This window comes from Panthera uncia, assembly GCF_023721935.1.
Source record: "Panthera uncia isolate 11264 chromosome E2 unlocalized genomic scaffold, Puncia_PCG_1.0 HiC_scaffold_19, whole genome shotgun sequence".
Taxonomy (NCBI): Eukaryota; Metazoa; Chordata; class Mammalia; order Carnivora; family Felidae; genus Panthera; species Panthera uncia.
The window spans coordinates 13,017,626-13,030,634 of record NW_026057588.1 but is presented as its reverse complement, the minus strand read 5'-3'; the positions used below and the strand labels follow the sequence as shown (position 1 = coordinate 13,030,634).

General features: G+C 49.3%; 1 protein-coding gene across 2 annotated transcripts in view; it reads right to left on the bottom strand.

Moving 5' to 3' along the window:
• Positions 1 to 11,659, bottom strand: part of BLVRB (biliverdin reductase B) — a 15,266-nt gene extending 3,607 nt beyond the window's left edge. Inside the window, exons 1-4 of one of the 2 annotated variants that reach the window (XM_049621595.1) lie at positions 11,502 to 11,659; positions 2,300 to 2,464; positions 2,074 to 2,163; positions 581 to 709 (exon numbers count right to left, since the gene is read on the bottom strand). In XM_049621595.1, coding sequence (XP_049477552.1) covers positions 581 to 709; positions 2,074 to 2,163; positions 2,300 to 2,464; positions 11,502 to 11,580 — 463 coding nt within the window. In that variant the 5' untranslated portion in view covers positions 11,581 to 11,659. The remainder of the gene's footprint in view (positions 1 to 580; positions 710 to 2,073; positions 2,164 to 2,299; positions 2,465 to 11,501) is intronic. The other variant, XM_049621596.1, reaches the window with a different exon arrangement.
• Between the last annotated feature and the right edge of the window lie 1,350 nt (positions 11,660 to 13,009).

Below are 13,009 nucleotides of genomic sequence, written 5' to 3'. Positions count from 1 at the left end.
CCCCCCTCTAAAATAAATAAACATTAAAAAATTTTTTTTTTAAGATAAAGAAAGGAACGATATGTGTGGTAAAAGGTAAATCCCCCTCCCTTGAATATGGGCTAGCCCCAGTAACTCACTTCTAATAATAATACTAAAGAAGGGCTGGGGCACTTGGGTGGCTCAGTAGGTTAAACTTCCAACTTCAGCTCAGGTTTTGATCTCACAGCTCGTGAGTTCGAGCCCCGCGTCGGGCTCTGTGCTGACAGCTCAGAGCCTGGAGCCTGCCTCGGATTCTGTGTCTCCCTCTCTGTCTGCCCCTCCCCTGCTTGTGCTCTGTTTCTCTCAAAAATAAATAAACTTAAAAAAAAAATACTAAATAAGGGTTGTTTTACATTTCTAAATTTGAGGTGGTTGGTCAAACAGAGGTAATGGAAAAGGGTATCAGAAAGGGGATAAAATCAAGCAGGAAAGAGGATAGAAAGTGCAGGGGGAGGGTTTGCAATTTTACACTGGCCAGGGAAGGCCTGGCAGATCTCACCATCTGATGGGAGGGGAGAGGCTGGTGGCAACCCTGCCCCCAGGTCCCAGCCCCACTCACCTATGTGTGGCGGCATCACGGCCACGTACTTCAGGCCTGACTCCTGCAGCACCTTGTGCATCCGGATGTGGTCATCGGTCACATCCTGCAGTCGCAGGGGCACCTTGGTCGGGTCCCATAGCAGGAAGGCTGGGAAGACACAAAGCAGGGTAAGCCAGGGCTTGAGGACAGCCTGGCCAGGCCCACAGCCCGCTGGTCATATGCCAGGACAAAACCCTGCAGGGGCTCCCCACTGCCTTCCAGTTGTCCCGGCTTCCTGTCTCTCACAGCCACATAAGGGCTGACCTCCTCTCTCCCTACCTCTTCCTGTCCACTTACCTCCTGTCTGGGTCATGACAGCAGCCTCCTCCCTGGTCTGCCTACCCCTGCCCCCACAACCTGCCCCCTGCAAGCAGCCAGACAGGGCCTGTGCACCCCCAGAGGGTCAGAGTTCATCTGTGGCTCAGCCTCATTCGGGGTAAAAGCAGAGTCCCCGTCAGAGCCCACAAGGCCCCACCAGACCTGGCACCATTAGCCCCCTGACCTGAGCACCCAACACTCTCCCTTTCACTCACTCTGCCCGCGCCACGCTCCTGCCTCTGAGCCTTTGCAACTGCGGGTCCCTCTGCCCTCCCTCGGGTCTCTTCCTTCCTGGGGAGGATGAAGCACAGAGGCAAGGCACGGAGACCGTGGAGACCGCCAGCCTGGTTTCACAGCCTGGTCTGCCAGCCCCAAGCTGTGTGACTGCGGGGCAGCCGGTGGGCCTCCCCGTGCCTCCACTCCCTTCCATACAAGGGAGGCATAAAAACAGCTACTATTAACTGAGTACCTACTATGTGCCGGTAGGAGTATAAATACTCAGAATTTTGTGATGACTAAGTGGCACTCATCCCTAAGGTACTCATATGGTGCTTAGCACACAGGAGGTGCTCAGTGAATGCTGTTAGCATTCACTGCGCCTGTTATGCACCCTGTACCCTGTCTTTTGGATTGTGCAAGGCAACCATTTGTGTCATGACCTTCTCCTCATAAATTGGGAGCTCTGTGAAGGTAGAGACCTGGTGTGTGGATCACGGCTCTGTCATTTCCTATAGGAGGCTCTCCCTGCCCCTCTCTCGGGCTGGCTGGGTCAGGTGCCTCCTCTGGGCTTCCGTAGTCCTCTAGGCCTCTCCTGTTCTCGCCCTGACCCTCTGCCTGTGCCCCTTCATCTCGGCCCTGGCTACTCTGGCCTGTCCCACTGTGTGTGATGATGGGTCTGTTTACCACTTCCCTCCCATCCGTGAGACCCATGAGTACAGGGCCCAGGGCTGTATTGGTCACCACTGAGTCCCCAGCATCACCCGGCAAGGTTCGTGCACACAGTTGGTGCTCAATAAGTGCACAGTAACTCGGGATGGCTCCAGTGGCAACTTGCATTGGCTCCTTGCATTTGGATGGCTCCAAAGCTCCTTGGCTGCCTGTCCAGTACCTACCCCCCCACCCTTCAGCCCCATCCCTATGATCCCACCACCCACCCGAGGTGCAGGCCACGACCTTGTTCACACCATGGGCCTTCATGGCCGCCACAATGTTCCGGGCGCCCTCGGACATAACTGTAGTAGGACCTTAGAGAGGACAGAGAGTGGCTGTCACTAGCAGGTGGCGGTGGTGGTGGGGGTGGCAGGGGTGGGGCCGGGGGCGGGGGTGGCGCTGGGGGCCGAGGTGCAGGGGTGGGCCGTGGGCAGAGAGGGGGCTCAGTACTGAGATCATTGCGGGTGCCCAGCAGCACGATGATGGCATCCTGCCCAGCCACGGTCTTGTCTACATCGGCCGCATGCAGAACGTCACCCACTACCACGTGGGCTGGCTGGGGCCCCTCTGGGGGCAGCCTGGAGGCATCCCGCACCAGCACTGTCACCTCATAACCTGTGGGCAAAGAAGGGCAGAGAAGCAGGTCAGTAGGCTTGTGGGCTGCCACTCCCAGGCTCCACGGGCTGGGTCCCAGAGGGTGCCACGAACCCCCAAATCCATCCCCCAGGTCCCTTGTTATGGGGAAGTGGTCTTCACACATTTTTTAAAGGCTTATTTATTTATATTTATTTTTAATTAAAAAATTTTTAATGTTTATTCATTTTTTGAGAGAGAGAGAGAGAGAAAGACAGAGCGTGAGTGGGGGAGGGGTAGAGAGAGAGGGAGACACAGAATCCAAAGGAGGCTCCAGGCTTTGAGCTGTCAGCACAGAGCCCGACATGGGGCTTGAACCCACGAACCATGAGGCCATGACCTGGGCCAAAATCAGCACTTAACTGACTGAGCCACCTAGGCACCCCAAAGGTTTATTTATTTTTGAGAGAGAGAGAGAGAGAGAGAGAGAGAGAGAGAGAGCAAGTTGGGGAGGGGCAGAGAGAGAGAGGAGGACAGAGGATCCAAAGCAGTGCTCAGTGCTGACAGCAGAGAGCCCGATGCAGGGTTTGAACTCACGTTCAGAACCATGATATCACGACCTGAGCTAAAGTCAGACGCTCAACCCGCTGAGCCACGCAGGCACCCCAGTCTTCAAATATTTTTGCTGGCATACTCACAGTTGACATTTAGCTGGTTGTTAAAATAGGACAATACCTTCATGCCTGTTTATAAATAACCTGCCCTGATGCCTCCAAGGGCCTCCCCCAGAACTGCCCAGACTTCTCCACCCTCCAGCAACTAAAGGGTTAAAGCCTGGCATCACACCGGTCTATGCCCCCCATCCATGGAGGAAAATGAGGTACAGAGGAAAACATGAGTTCCCCAAAGGTTGCCCAATGCTGGGATTGGTCCCCAGGCTTACTTCTGAAGGTCAGGGCCCTAAGTGGTCATTCAAGATTTTGAACATCGTCTTGGTATGTCGAGTCCCAAAGAATTTTGAGTAACTGTATCTCCACACATACACACCTATTTTAAAGTTCACAACCAACAGTGGCTCAGTCGGTTAAGCGTCCAACTTCAGCTCAGGTCGTGATCTCACAGTTTGTGGATTCAAGCCCCGAGTCAGGCTCTGTGCTGACAATGCGAGCCTGGAGCCTGCTTCAGATTTTGTGTCTTCCTCTCTCTCTGCCCCTCCCCTGCTCACACTGTCTCTCTCTCAAAAATAAGCATTAATTTTTTTTTTTTTAATAAAATAGGGGTGTCTGGGTGGTTCAGTCGGTTAAGCGTCCGACTTCGGCTCAGGTCATGATCTCGCGGTTCGTGAGTTTGAGCCCCGCGTCGGGCTCTGGGCTGATGGCTCAGAGCCTGGAGCCTGCTTCGGATTCTGTGTCTCCCTCTCTCTCTGTACCTCCCCCGCTCACACTCTGTCTCTCTCTCTCTCTCTTTCTCTCTCTCTCTCTCAAAAAATCAATAAACATTAAAAAAAATTTTTTTAAATAAATAAAATAAGTTCACAGCCAACATATTTCTTCCTTTGTTCTAAACAATGGCAAAGGATGTTAATGTTTGGGCGTATGGAAATGATGATATTTAAAAAATTATTAATTGTGGTCTCTGTTATGGACTAAACGTTTGTGCCCTACCCCCCTAAATTCATATGCCAAAGCTCTAGCCTCCAATGTGATGGTATTTGGAGATGGAGCCTTTGGGAGGTAATTAGGTTTTGATGAGCTCATGAGGGTGGGGACCCCATGATGGGATTTGTGTCTTTATAAGAGGAAGAGAGACCAGAGCTCTCTGGCCACTATGTGAGGATCCAGCAAGAAGGCAGCTGTCTGCAACCCAGGAAGAGGGCCCTCACCGGAAGCCAAGTCTATTAATACCTTATCTTGGACTTTGGAGCCACCGGAACTATGAGAAATAAATACCTATTGTACGCCACCAGTCTATGGTATTTTGTCATAGCAACCCGAGCTGACTAAGACAGCTTCTAAACATCATTCTTGTGATAAACGAACCAGAGCTCCTTAGAGAAAGGACAAGATGAGGCTGGAATGTCTTGTAGTGCTGGTAAGGCAATGCTTAAAAAATGATGAGGCTATATTGAAAGGACACAGAAGCCACTTTTATAAATTCATTTTTAAGTTTATTTATTTTGAGGGAGAGAGGGAGACAGAGTGCGAGCAGGGGAAGGGCAGAGAGAAAGGGAGACAAAGAATCCAAAGTAGGCTCCAAGCTCTGAGCTGTGAGCACAGAGCCTGACATGGGGCTCGAACTCACGAACCACAAGATCACGAACTGAGCTGAAGTCGGACGCTTAACCAACTGAGCCACCGAGCCGCCCCTGAAAGGACACAGAAGCCACTTGAAGGCGTTCTCCTTGGAAAAATCAGGGACAATATGATTTGTCCAAAAGAATACTGACAAAGAGGGATGCCTGGGTGGCTCAGTCAGTTAAGCATCCAGCTTCGGCTCAGTTCATGATCTCACAGTTGGTGAGCTCGAGGCCTGCATCAGGTGAGTTTGTGCCCCGCTTGGGCTCCACGCTGACAGTGGGGGGTCTTCGTGGGATTCTCTGCCCCTTGCTCACTCATGCTCTCTCTCTCTCTCAAAAATAAATAAATAAAATTTAAAAAATGGTTAAGTTGGTAAATAAAAAAAAAAAATTGACAAAAAATTTAAACACATCAAATATTTAAAAATCTGTGAGTTCAGAATGATACTAACAAAGAAACCTCATTAGTCATCACCAACAGCTACCAGAGGGTTACTTCATTATCCAGAAAATGATAAAAGAAAAGGAAAAACAACAAGCAAAATTGTTCCATTTCTCTTGACAGCTGTCATGTATTTCAAAAACAAGTGATGGGAGATTTGAACACTCTGGGGCAATGATGATGAAAATAATGATAAACAGTGCGCCTGGGTGGTGGCTCAGTCCATTAGGCGTCCGACTTCAGCTCAGGTCATGATCTCACGGCTGGTGAGTTCGAGCCCCGAGTCAGGCTCTGTGCTGACATCACAGAGCCTGGAGCCTGCTTCGGATTCTGTGTCTCCCTCTCTCTCTGTCCCTCCCCCACTTGTGCTCTGTCTCTCTCTCAAAAATAAATAAATATTAAAATTTTTAAGAAAATAATAAAATGTATGCAATACTCACTATATGTGTTTGACATATATTTTACTCATTTAATGCTCAAAGTAACCCTGGGTTTGAATTGCAGCCACACCACCAGCTAGCTGTGTGATAATGGGCCAGTCACATAATCTCTCTTGGCCTTAGGGCCTTCATCTATAAGGCGACACTGATAATGGTCTCTACCTCACAGGGTTAATGTAGGTTTAAATAATACATCTAAAGGTTTAATGGAGTCAGTTGATTTTTGACAATGATGCCCAGACAATTCTGTGGGGAAAGAATAGTCTTTTCAACAAATGGTACTGGGATAACTGGACATCCACATGTGAAATAATGAAGTCGGATCCCTACCTCACACGGTATATGAAAACTAACTCAAAATGATCAAAGACCTAAATGTTAGAGCTGAAACTATGTAACAAATCTTAGAGGGGCACGTGGGTGGCTCAGTTGGTTGGGCGTCCGACTTCGGCTCAGGTCACGGTCTCATGATTTGTGAGTTAGAACCCCATGTCGGGCTCTGTGCTGCCAGCTCGGAGCCTGGAGCCTGCTTCAGATTCTATGTCTCCCCCTCTCTCTGCCCCTCCCATGCTCATGCTCTGTCTCTCTCTGTCTCTCAATAATAAATAAACATTAAAAAATTAAAAATAAATAAATAAACAATCTTAGGAAAAAACAGGTATACATCTTTGTGACTTTGGATTAGGCAACAGTTTCTTAGCCATGATATCGAAAACACAAGCAACAAAAGCCTGGAGCCTGCTTCAGGTTCTGTGTCTCCCTCTCTCTCTCTCTCAAAAATAAACGTTAAAAAAAAAAAGAAAGAAAGTGAAAAGAGAATCAATAGAATGGGAGGAAACTTTTGTAAATCATACATCTGATAAAGGGCTTGTATTTAGAATACATAAAGGACTCCTACAACTTGATAATAAAAAGATAAAACGCAATTAAAAATTGGGCAAAACATATGAACAGAGACTTCTCCAAGGAAGATACACACGTGGCCCATAAATACATGAAAAGATCCTCAGCATCATCAGTCATCGGGGAAATGCAAATCAAAACCACAAAGAGATACAACGTCACACCCACTAGAATGGCTATGATAAAAAAGACATTAAATGCTGGTACACATGTGGAGAAGCTGAAAGTCTCATACGCTACTGATGGGTGTGCTGAATGATGCAGCTAGCTGCTTTGGAAAACAGTCTGGTAGTTAGTTCCTCAAAAGGATAAACATGAAGTTAGCATATGACTCAGCCTTTCCACTCCTAGGTATATGTCCAAGGGAAATGAAGACACATGTTCATACAAAAACTTGCACATGATTCCATGGAGGCATTATTCATAATAGCCCCAAATGGAAACAACCCAGACGTCCTCCATGGACTGCATGGATAAAATGAAAATGAAACCCAGTCTACCCATCCAATGTACATAATAGTACTGGGCAATAAAAAAAGAAAATGACAGACTGATACGTGCTCCAACACGGACACCCCTTGAAACAATGTTTTTTGCTAAGTGAAAGAAGCCGGTGGAAGCCAGTGGCAAAGAACAATGTGATGTACGATTCCATTTACATGAAATGTCTGGAACAGGCAAATAGGTACAAAGAGAAAGGAGATGAGCGGTTGTAGACAGCTGGGGGAGGGGTTAAGAAGGAAAACGGAGGGGGTGACTCCTAGGGATTTCTTTTTGGGGTGATGAAAATGTTCCAAATTAATTGCGATGGTGTTTGCACGTTCTGTGAATAGGCCAGAAGCACTAAGTTGTATACTTTGGGTGGGTGAATTATATGGCATGTGAATTAAATCTTAATAAAGGTGTTTTAAAAAGCATAGAACTGAAACAAACAAATGAAAAGTTGAGGGGGGTGCCTGGCACAGAAAGGGGCGGTATGTGGGGCTGGCTGTTACTATACTTTTTAATCATCTCACAAGGTTATTTCCTGTCCTGGTTTAGTCCTCCCTGGGCTCCCGGCCCCTGTCTCACCCCCTCCCATCCATACTCCACATGGCAGTCAGACAGAGCCTTCCACAGTTGTACTGGAGTGCCCTCCAGCTCATATCCCTCCCATGATCCCCTCAGTGCCTGGACATAAAGTCTGTGCTCCTCATGACAGCCTTCCAGTCCCTCGGGGTCTGGCCTCCCCTCTCCAGCCTGTGCTGAAGCCACTACCCTCTTAACTCACTGTATTTTTTTAAGTTCTTCAAATGCATCATGGTTTCCTGCCTCCTGGCCTTTGCACATGCTGTTCCCTCAGCCAGAAGCACCCTTGATCCTTTCCCCAAGCCCCCAGCTGCTTGTGTTTCCTCTGTCACTGTCTTACTTATGCTGCCCTAGAGTAAATAATGGCCCTGCAGTTCCAGGGACGTTGTCATATTCGTCACCATCTCCCTGATGTTTTATAAACACAAAAGCACAGGGGGGAAATATACACACAATATAAACACAAAAGCACAGGCTTTACTGCCCCATGGACCTGGGTTCAAACTCCAGCTCTACCAGTAAGTGGCTGAGGAACCACAGGAAACACGTTCCCTGGCTGGACCCCAGTCTCCTCTCTAAAGTGAAAATGAGAATTCCCAGTGTCCCCATCCTGCGTGACCACCTTTCAGAAGGGAATGGCTGTCCTCACACACATCAGGGAGCAGTGGGAACTTTCAGGGTGCCAGTGTGGGCATCAGTTAACTACCAATGGTTACAACGGACCCTAGTAAATTGTGAGCATTCTGAGGGAGAAAAATGTTCTCCTGGAGAGTGAGAGCTCTGACACATGCTCAGTACAAGGGTGCCCATTAGTGTTATATTATTGCTGATTAATGACATTTATTGAGAACCTCTTATATGCCAAGTGCTGTGCTAAGCTCTTTCCATAGATGAATGGTATTTTTTTTCCAAAAATTAAAAAAAAAATGTTTATTTATTTTGAGAGAGAGAGAGAGAATGAGCAGGGGAGGGGCAGAGAGAGAGAGGGAGACAGAGAATCTCAAGCAGGCTCTGCTCTGTCAGCACAGAGACCAACCTAGGCTCAATCTCACAAACTGTGAGATCATGACCTGAGCCAAAAATCAAAAGTCAGCTGCTTAACTGACTGAGCCACCCAGGTGCCCTTTTTCCAAAAAAAATTTTTTAAACAACCCATATTTAAATGTAAATTTCAATAGCCACATATAACTAGTGGCTACCATATCAAACAGCATTGTTTTAGAATTCACAGATTTGGGGGGCGACTGGGTGGCTCAGTCGGTTGGGCGTCTGACTTTGGCTCTGGTCATGATCTCACTGTTCGTGGTTTTGAGCCCCACATGGGGTTCTCTGCTGTCAGTGTAGAGCCTGCTTTGGATCCCCTGTTCTCCCTCTCTCTGCCCTTCCCCTGCTCATGCTTGCTCTCTCTCAAAAACAAATAAACATTAAAAAAAAAAAAGAATTCACATACTTTACCTTTTAGAAAAAACAAGAGCATTGGTAAGGTACTTCCACACTTTTTTTTTTTTTTTACAAATCCCTAACTTTATATTTTTCTCTTAATTTTTTATTTTGAAATAAACTTTTTAAAAAAGAAATTCTATTGTATATGAAAGTTGGAAGACGTCATTTCTCATGTTTGCTTTTGCTTTATCTTTCTGTGTGTATAATATATAACATATGTAATTATATATGTGTGTATATAAACACACACACACACACACACACACGCACACACACATACAACATGTGCATAAAGTTTTTTCCTAACTATTTGACAGTAAGTTGCAGAGATCATGCCCCTTTTAAAATTTTTGATCTCAACCCTCAGTCCAAAACAGATTTCCATGCCTAACCCAGTATATACAACTCCATGCATATATAATTGAAAGAAGTTTCATAAAACCAATATTTAACCTATGATATACTGACACCTTTATAACCAATTAAATGTATTTCGGAACTATGACCCACAGTTTGAAAAGCACCAGAATGCAGCAATCCTAAAAGATATTATTATATGCCCATTTTGAAGATGGGGGAATTGAGGCCATTTTAGGTTAACTGAGCCAAGTTCACACAGCTATGAGTTCACTCAGCCAAAAGAGGGCTTATTGAGTTACCAACTATGTATTGGTCTTAGCATTTTCCACATATGGTTCTTAGCATTTTCCACATATTATCTCATTTAATCATTGCAAGCACCCCAGAGCAAGCAATACTAGTTTTCTTCTAAGAAAATTTTTTGGTGGGGGGGGGAGGTACCTGGATGGCTCAGTCGTTTAGGAATCCGACTTTGGCTGGGGTTCGTGGGTTTGAGCCCCGAGTCAGGCTCTGTGCTGACAGCTCAGAGCCTGGAGCCTGCTTCAGATTCTGTGTCTCCCTCTCTCTGCCCCTCCCCTGCTCTCTCTCTCTTTCAAAAATAAACATTTAAAGAAATAAAAAAAAATTTTTTTTTAAGTAATCTCTACGTCCAGTGTGGGGTTTGAACTCACGACCCTGAGATCAGGAGTTGCACGCTCTACTGACTGTGCCAGCCAGGCACCCAAGTGCTACTAGTTGTATCCCCACTTTCCAGCTGTCTAGGTACACAGACGACAAGGCGTCCGTCGATGTAGGTGGTGAGTGGCAGAGCTGGGATGTGAAGGCGGGCAGGCTGGCACCAGCCTATAGAATCAGTGAGGTAAATAAAAAGCCAGCTCAATCAGGCTCCTCTTTTCCTGCTGGAGACAGTGAGGCTCAGAGGCTCAATGTGGCTCTGAAGAGACTTGTCAGAGCCACCGTGAGATGGCAGGGCCTCCCCTCGGCCTCAGCTCTCGATTCCCTGGGGTGCAGTCCCAGTTGTGACCAGCAGGGTGGACAAGTGGAATTCAGCAGAATTCAGGATAAAGGGTAAGGTAGTAACATGGGAATCTGGATCCTCAGGGTGACTCAGCACCTTTCAACTTCTCCCTCTTACTTCCTCCCCGAGAAATAGTTATCAGCAAATTTCTTTCTCCCCTCCCCACAAATCAAGATCCTCACGGAGTCTTCCTGGAGAGGGAGAGAGCAGTGGGCCTGATGAGGAACTGTCAGGCCAAGTCCCTCCAAGGGCTGGGCTAGGAGACAATAGAGAGTGGGATCCTGCCAGCCTCCACCCTTTTGGGGCACCCAGATAGTCAATATCTTCAGCGTCACTGAGGCCAGCGAGGGTGGGGCCTTATATCTGGAAGTCCCAGGCACCCCTGGGGGTTGGTGAAGTCTGGATGGTGGAGGCAGGGGAGGCCGCAGGACGTTATCCCCTTTCTCGGAGCAACTGAATTTGCAACTCTTACCCACTTTCCCAGGACCAGCGCCCAAGTCTTCACCTACGTCTCCATTATCCTCTTTCCATAACGTGCTCACAGCAACTGGCCACCCAGCCTTCTAAACTTCCAGCCTTGATGCCCAGGCCACGAGCAAGTGCACTTTTGGCAGTTAAGAGCACAGGCCGGGTTCAAATCCCAGCACCACCACTTTCCACCTGTCTGATATCGGGCAAGTCACTCTCTGGGCCTTAGTTTTCTCATCTGTGAAGTGAGGTGATATGAGTACCCCCCCGCACATGAGCGCTGGGAGGATTTAACAGGGGGAAGAGCGGTAGGGGCTGGGAGGCAAGCCGTTGCCTGGCTTAGTAAGCCCTCGCTGGGTGTGCTAACAACCACAACTACAACTACAGCATTTCATAAGAGCACTGTATTTAAACCTGTCACTGGAATTCCTCTGCCTCCCAGGGCCAATTCCTAGTCCTCAGACTCATAAAATTGGATCTCACGGCGTCCCCCATTTCTGTCCCCGTCGCCACCTGCTTTGCCCCTAGGTCTCAAATCAAAGCACGGATGGCCCAACCAGCCTTGCCCGGGTCCCAGGATGCCCCTTCCTAATGAGGAGCATATACACCCCGTGACATCCCCCGCCCACCCCAGCTCATGCCTGCTTCCACCGCCTGCGCCAGGGTGGTGAGCCCGGTCCTGCCCGTGGCACCGAAGATGGCAATCTTCTTGACCTTCATTCTGCGGACTCGTGGGGGTGTGAGGCCACGGAGTTGCACGACGCGCGGGAACTGGCTGGCTACTGGGCCTCCCTCTCGTCCTTCTCCGGCGGGAGGGACAGGGCGGGGCTGGCACCGAAGGCCACGCCTCAGCCTGCCTCTGGGGCCCAGGCTCAGGCCGAGGGGCGGGGCGAAACAGGCCACGCCTCTAGCCAGGAAGAACGCCGTGGGAGCGGCAGCAGTCTGCTCGCCTCCACCTGGCGTTCAGCACCGCCCCCTCCGCCTGCCACTTAGACTGGGAGGCGTGGCCGCATCTGGACAACTGGGAGGAACGTGGGTGGACCCGGTGCCCCGCCTCTGCGCTCTAGTCGGGGGCGGGGTGAGCTCGGGCCACGCCCACCGACCGCTCCTAGCTCACGCCCCCTCTCCTAAGGCCCGAGGCTGCCCTGGGACCCACGCTGTGCCCCAAGACCTTTCGGAAGCTGCAAGGGGAGAAAATGAGGGAGGGTGGGACACTGTGTGTATACGTGCCCATGTGACTATGTGTGACTGAGTAGCCCCAAGGGAGAGCAAAATTGTGGATGACACCATGCGCCATCCTCTGTGTAGCACTATGTTGCAGTATGAGACTGTGTGAGACATGTGGCAAACATTGATGCTGTTCTTTTGGGACCTTGTGGTGCCACTGTGGATGACACTGTGTCAGTCTGTGATGCTGTATGCATCCATGAAGCTGGGGGATGTGGTGTGGGACACGTGTGAGATGTGTTTTATGGGAGTGTATGACACCACATGTGACATGTAAGGATGTGTCACTGTGACCTTATCTGAGTGTGTGGCTGTGGGTGTTAACTGTTGTGATGCTGTTTGTGACCTCTTGGGACTGTATGATGTATGAGTGTATGACCCTGCAAGATGTGTGACAGGTGTAACAAGTTTGAGTGTGTAAAAAAGTGTGTGATACTGTGTGATTGTGAAGCTGTGCGTGACCCGTGAGCAGATGATACTCTTTGTGACCCCATGGGAGTGTGCGACAGTGCATGGCATATGCGTGCTTGTGTGTGACATGGTGTGGGTGGTGGCACTATTTGAGCGTGTCACCATGTGTGATGCTGTCGGGGACTGTGCCAGAGTGGGACCCCATGTGAGCGTGTGACTGCGTGTGAGTTTGCATGTTTAGCTCTGTGTGTCCCCGTGGGGGGGGGGGGTGATACCGTGTGAGTGTGTGGCTGTGGGTAAATGTTTGCGACGCTGTATGTGACCCCGTGTATGTGCGTGTGTGTGTGTGACAGTGTGGGGGTGTGTGACCCCGTGAGAGTGCGTGGCTGTGTGTGACGCTACCTCTGGCCCGGCGAGTGGCGTGGCTCGGTGTGTGACCGCGCGTGGGCCAGCGCCGCAGGCGGCCGAGGCGGCTGGCGGGAGGGGGTCCCGGGGGCGCGCCGAGCGCGGC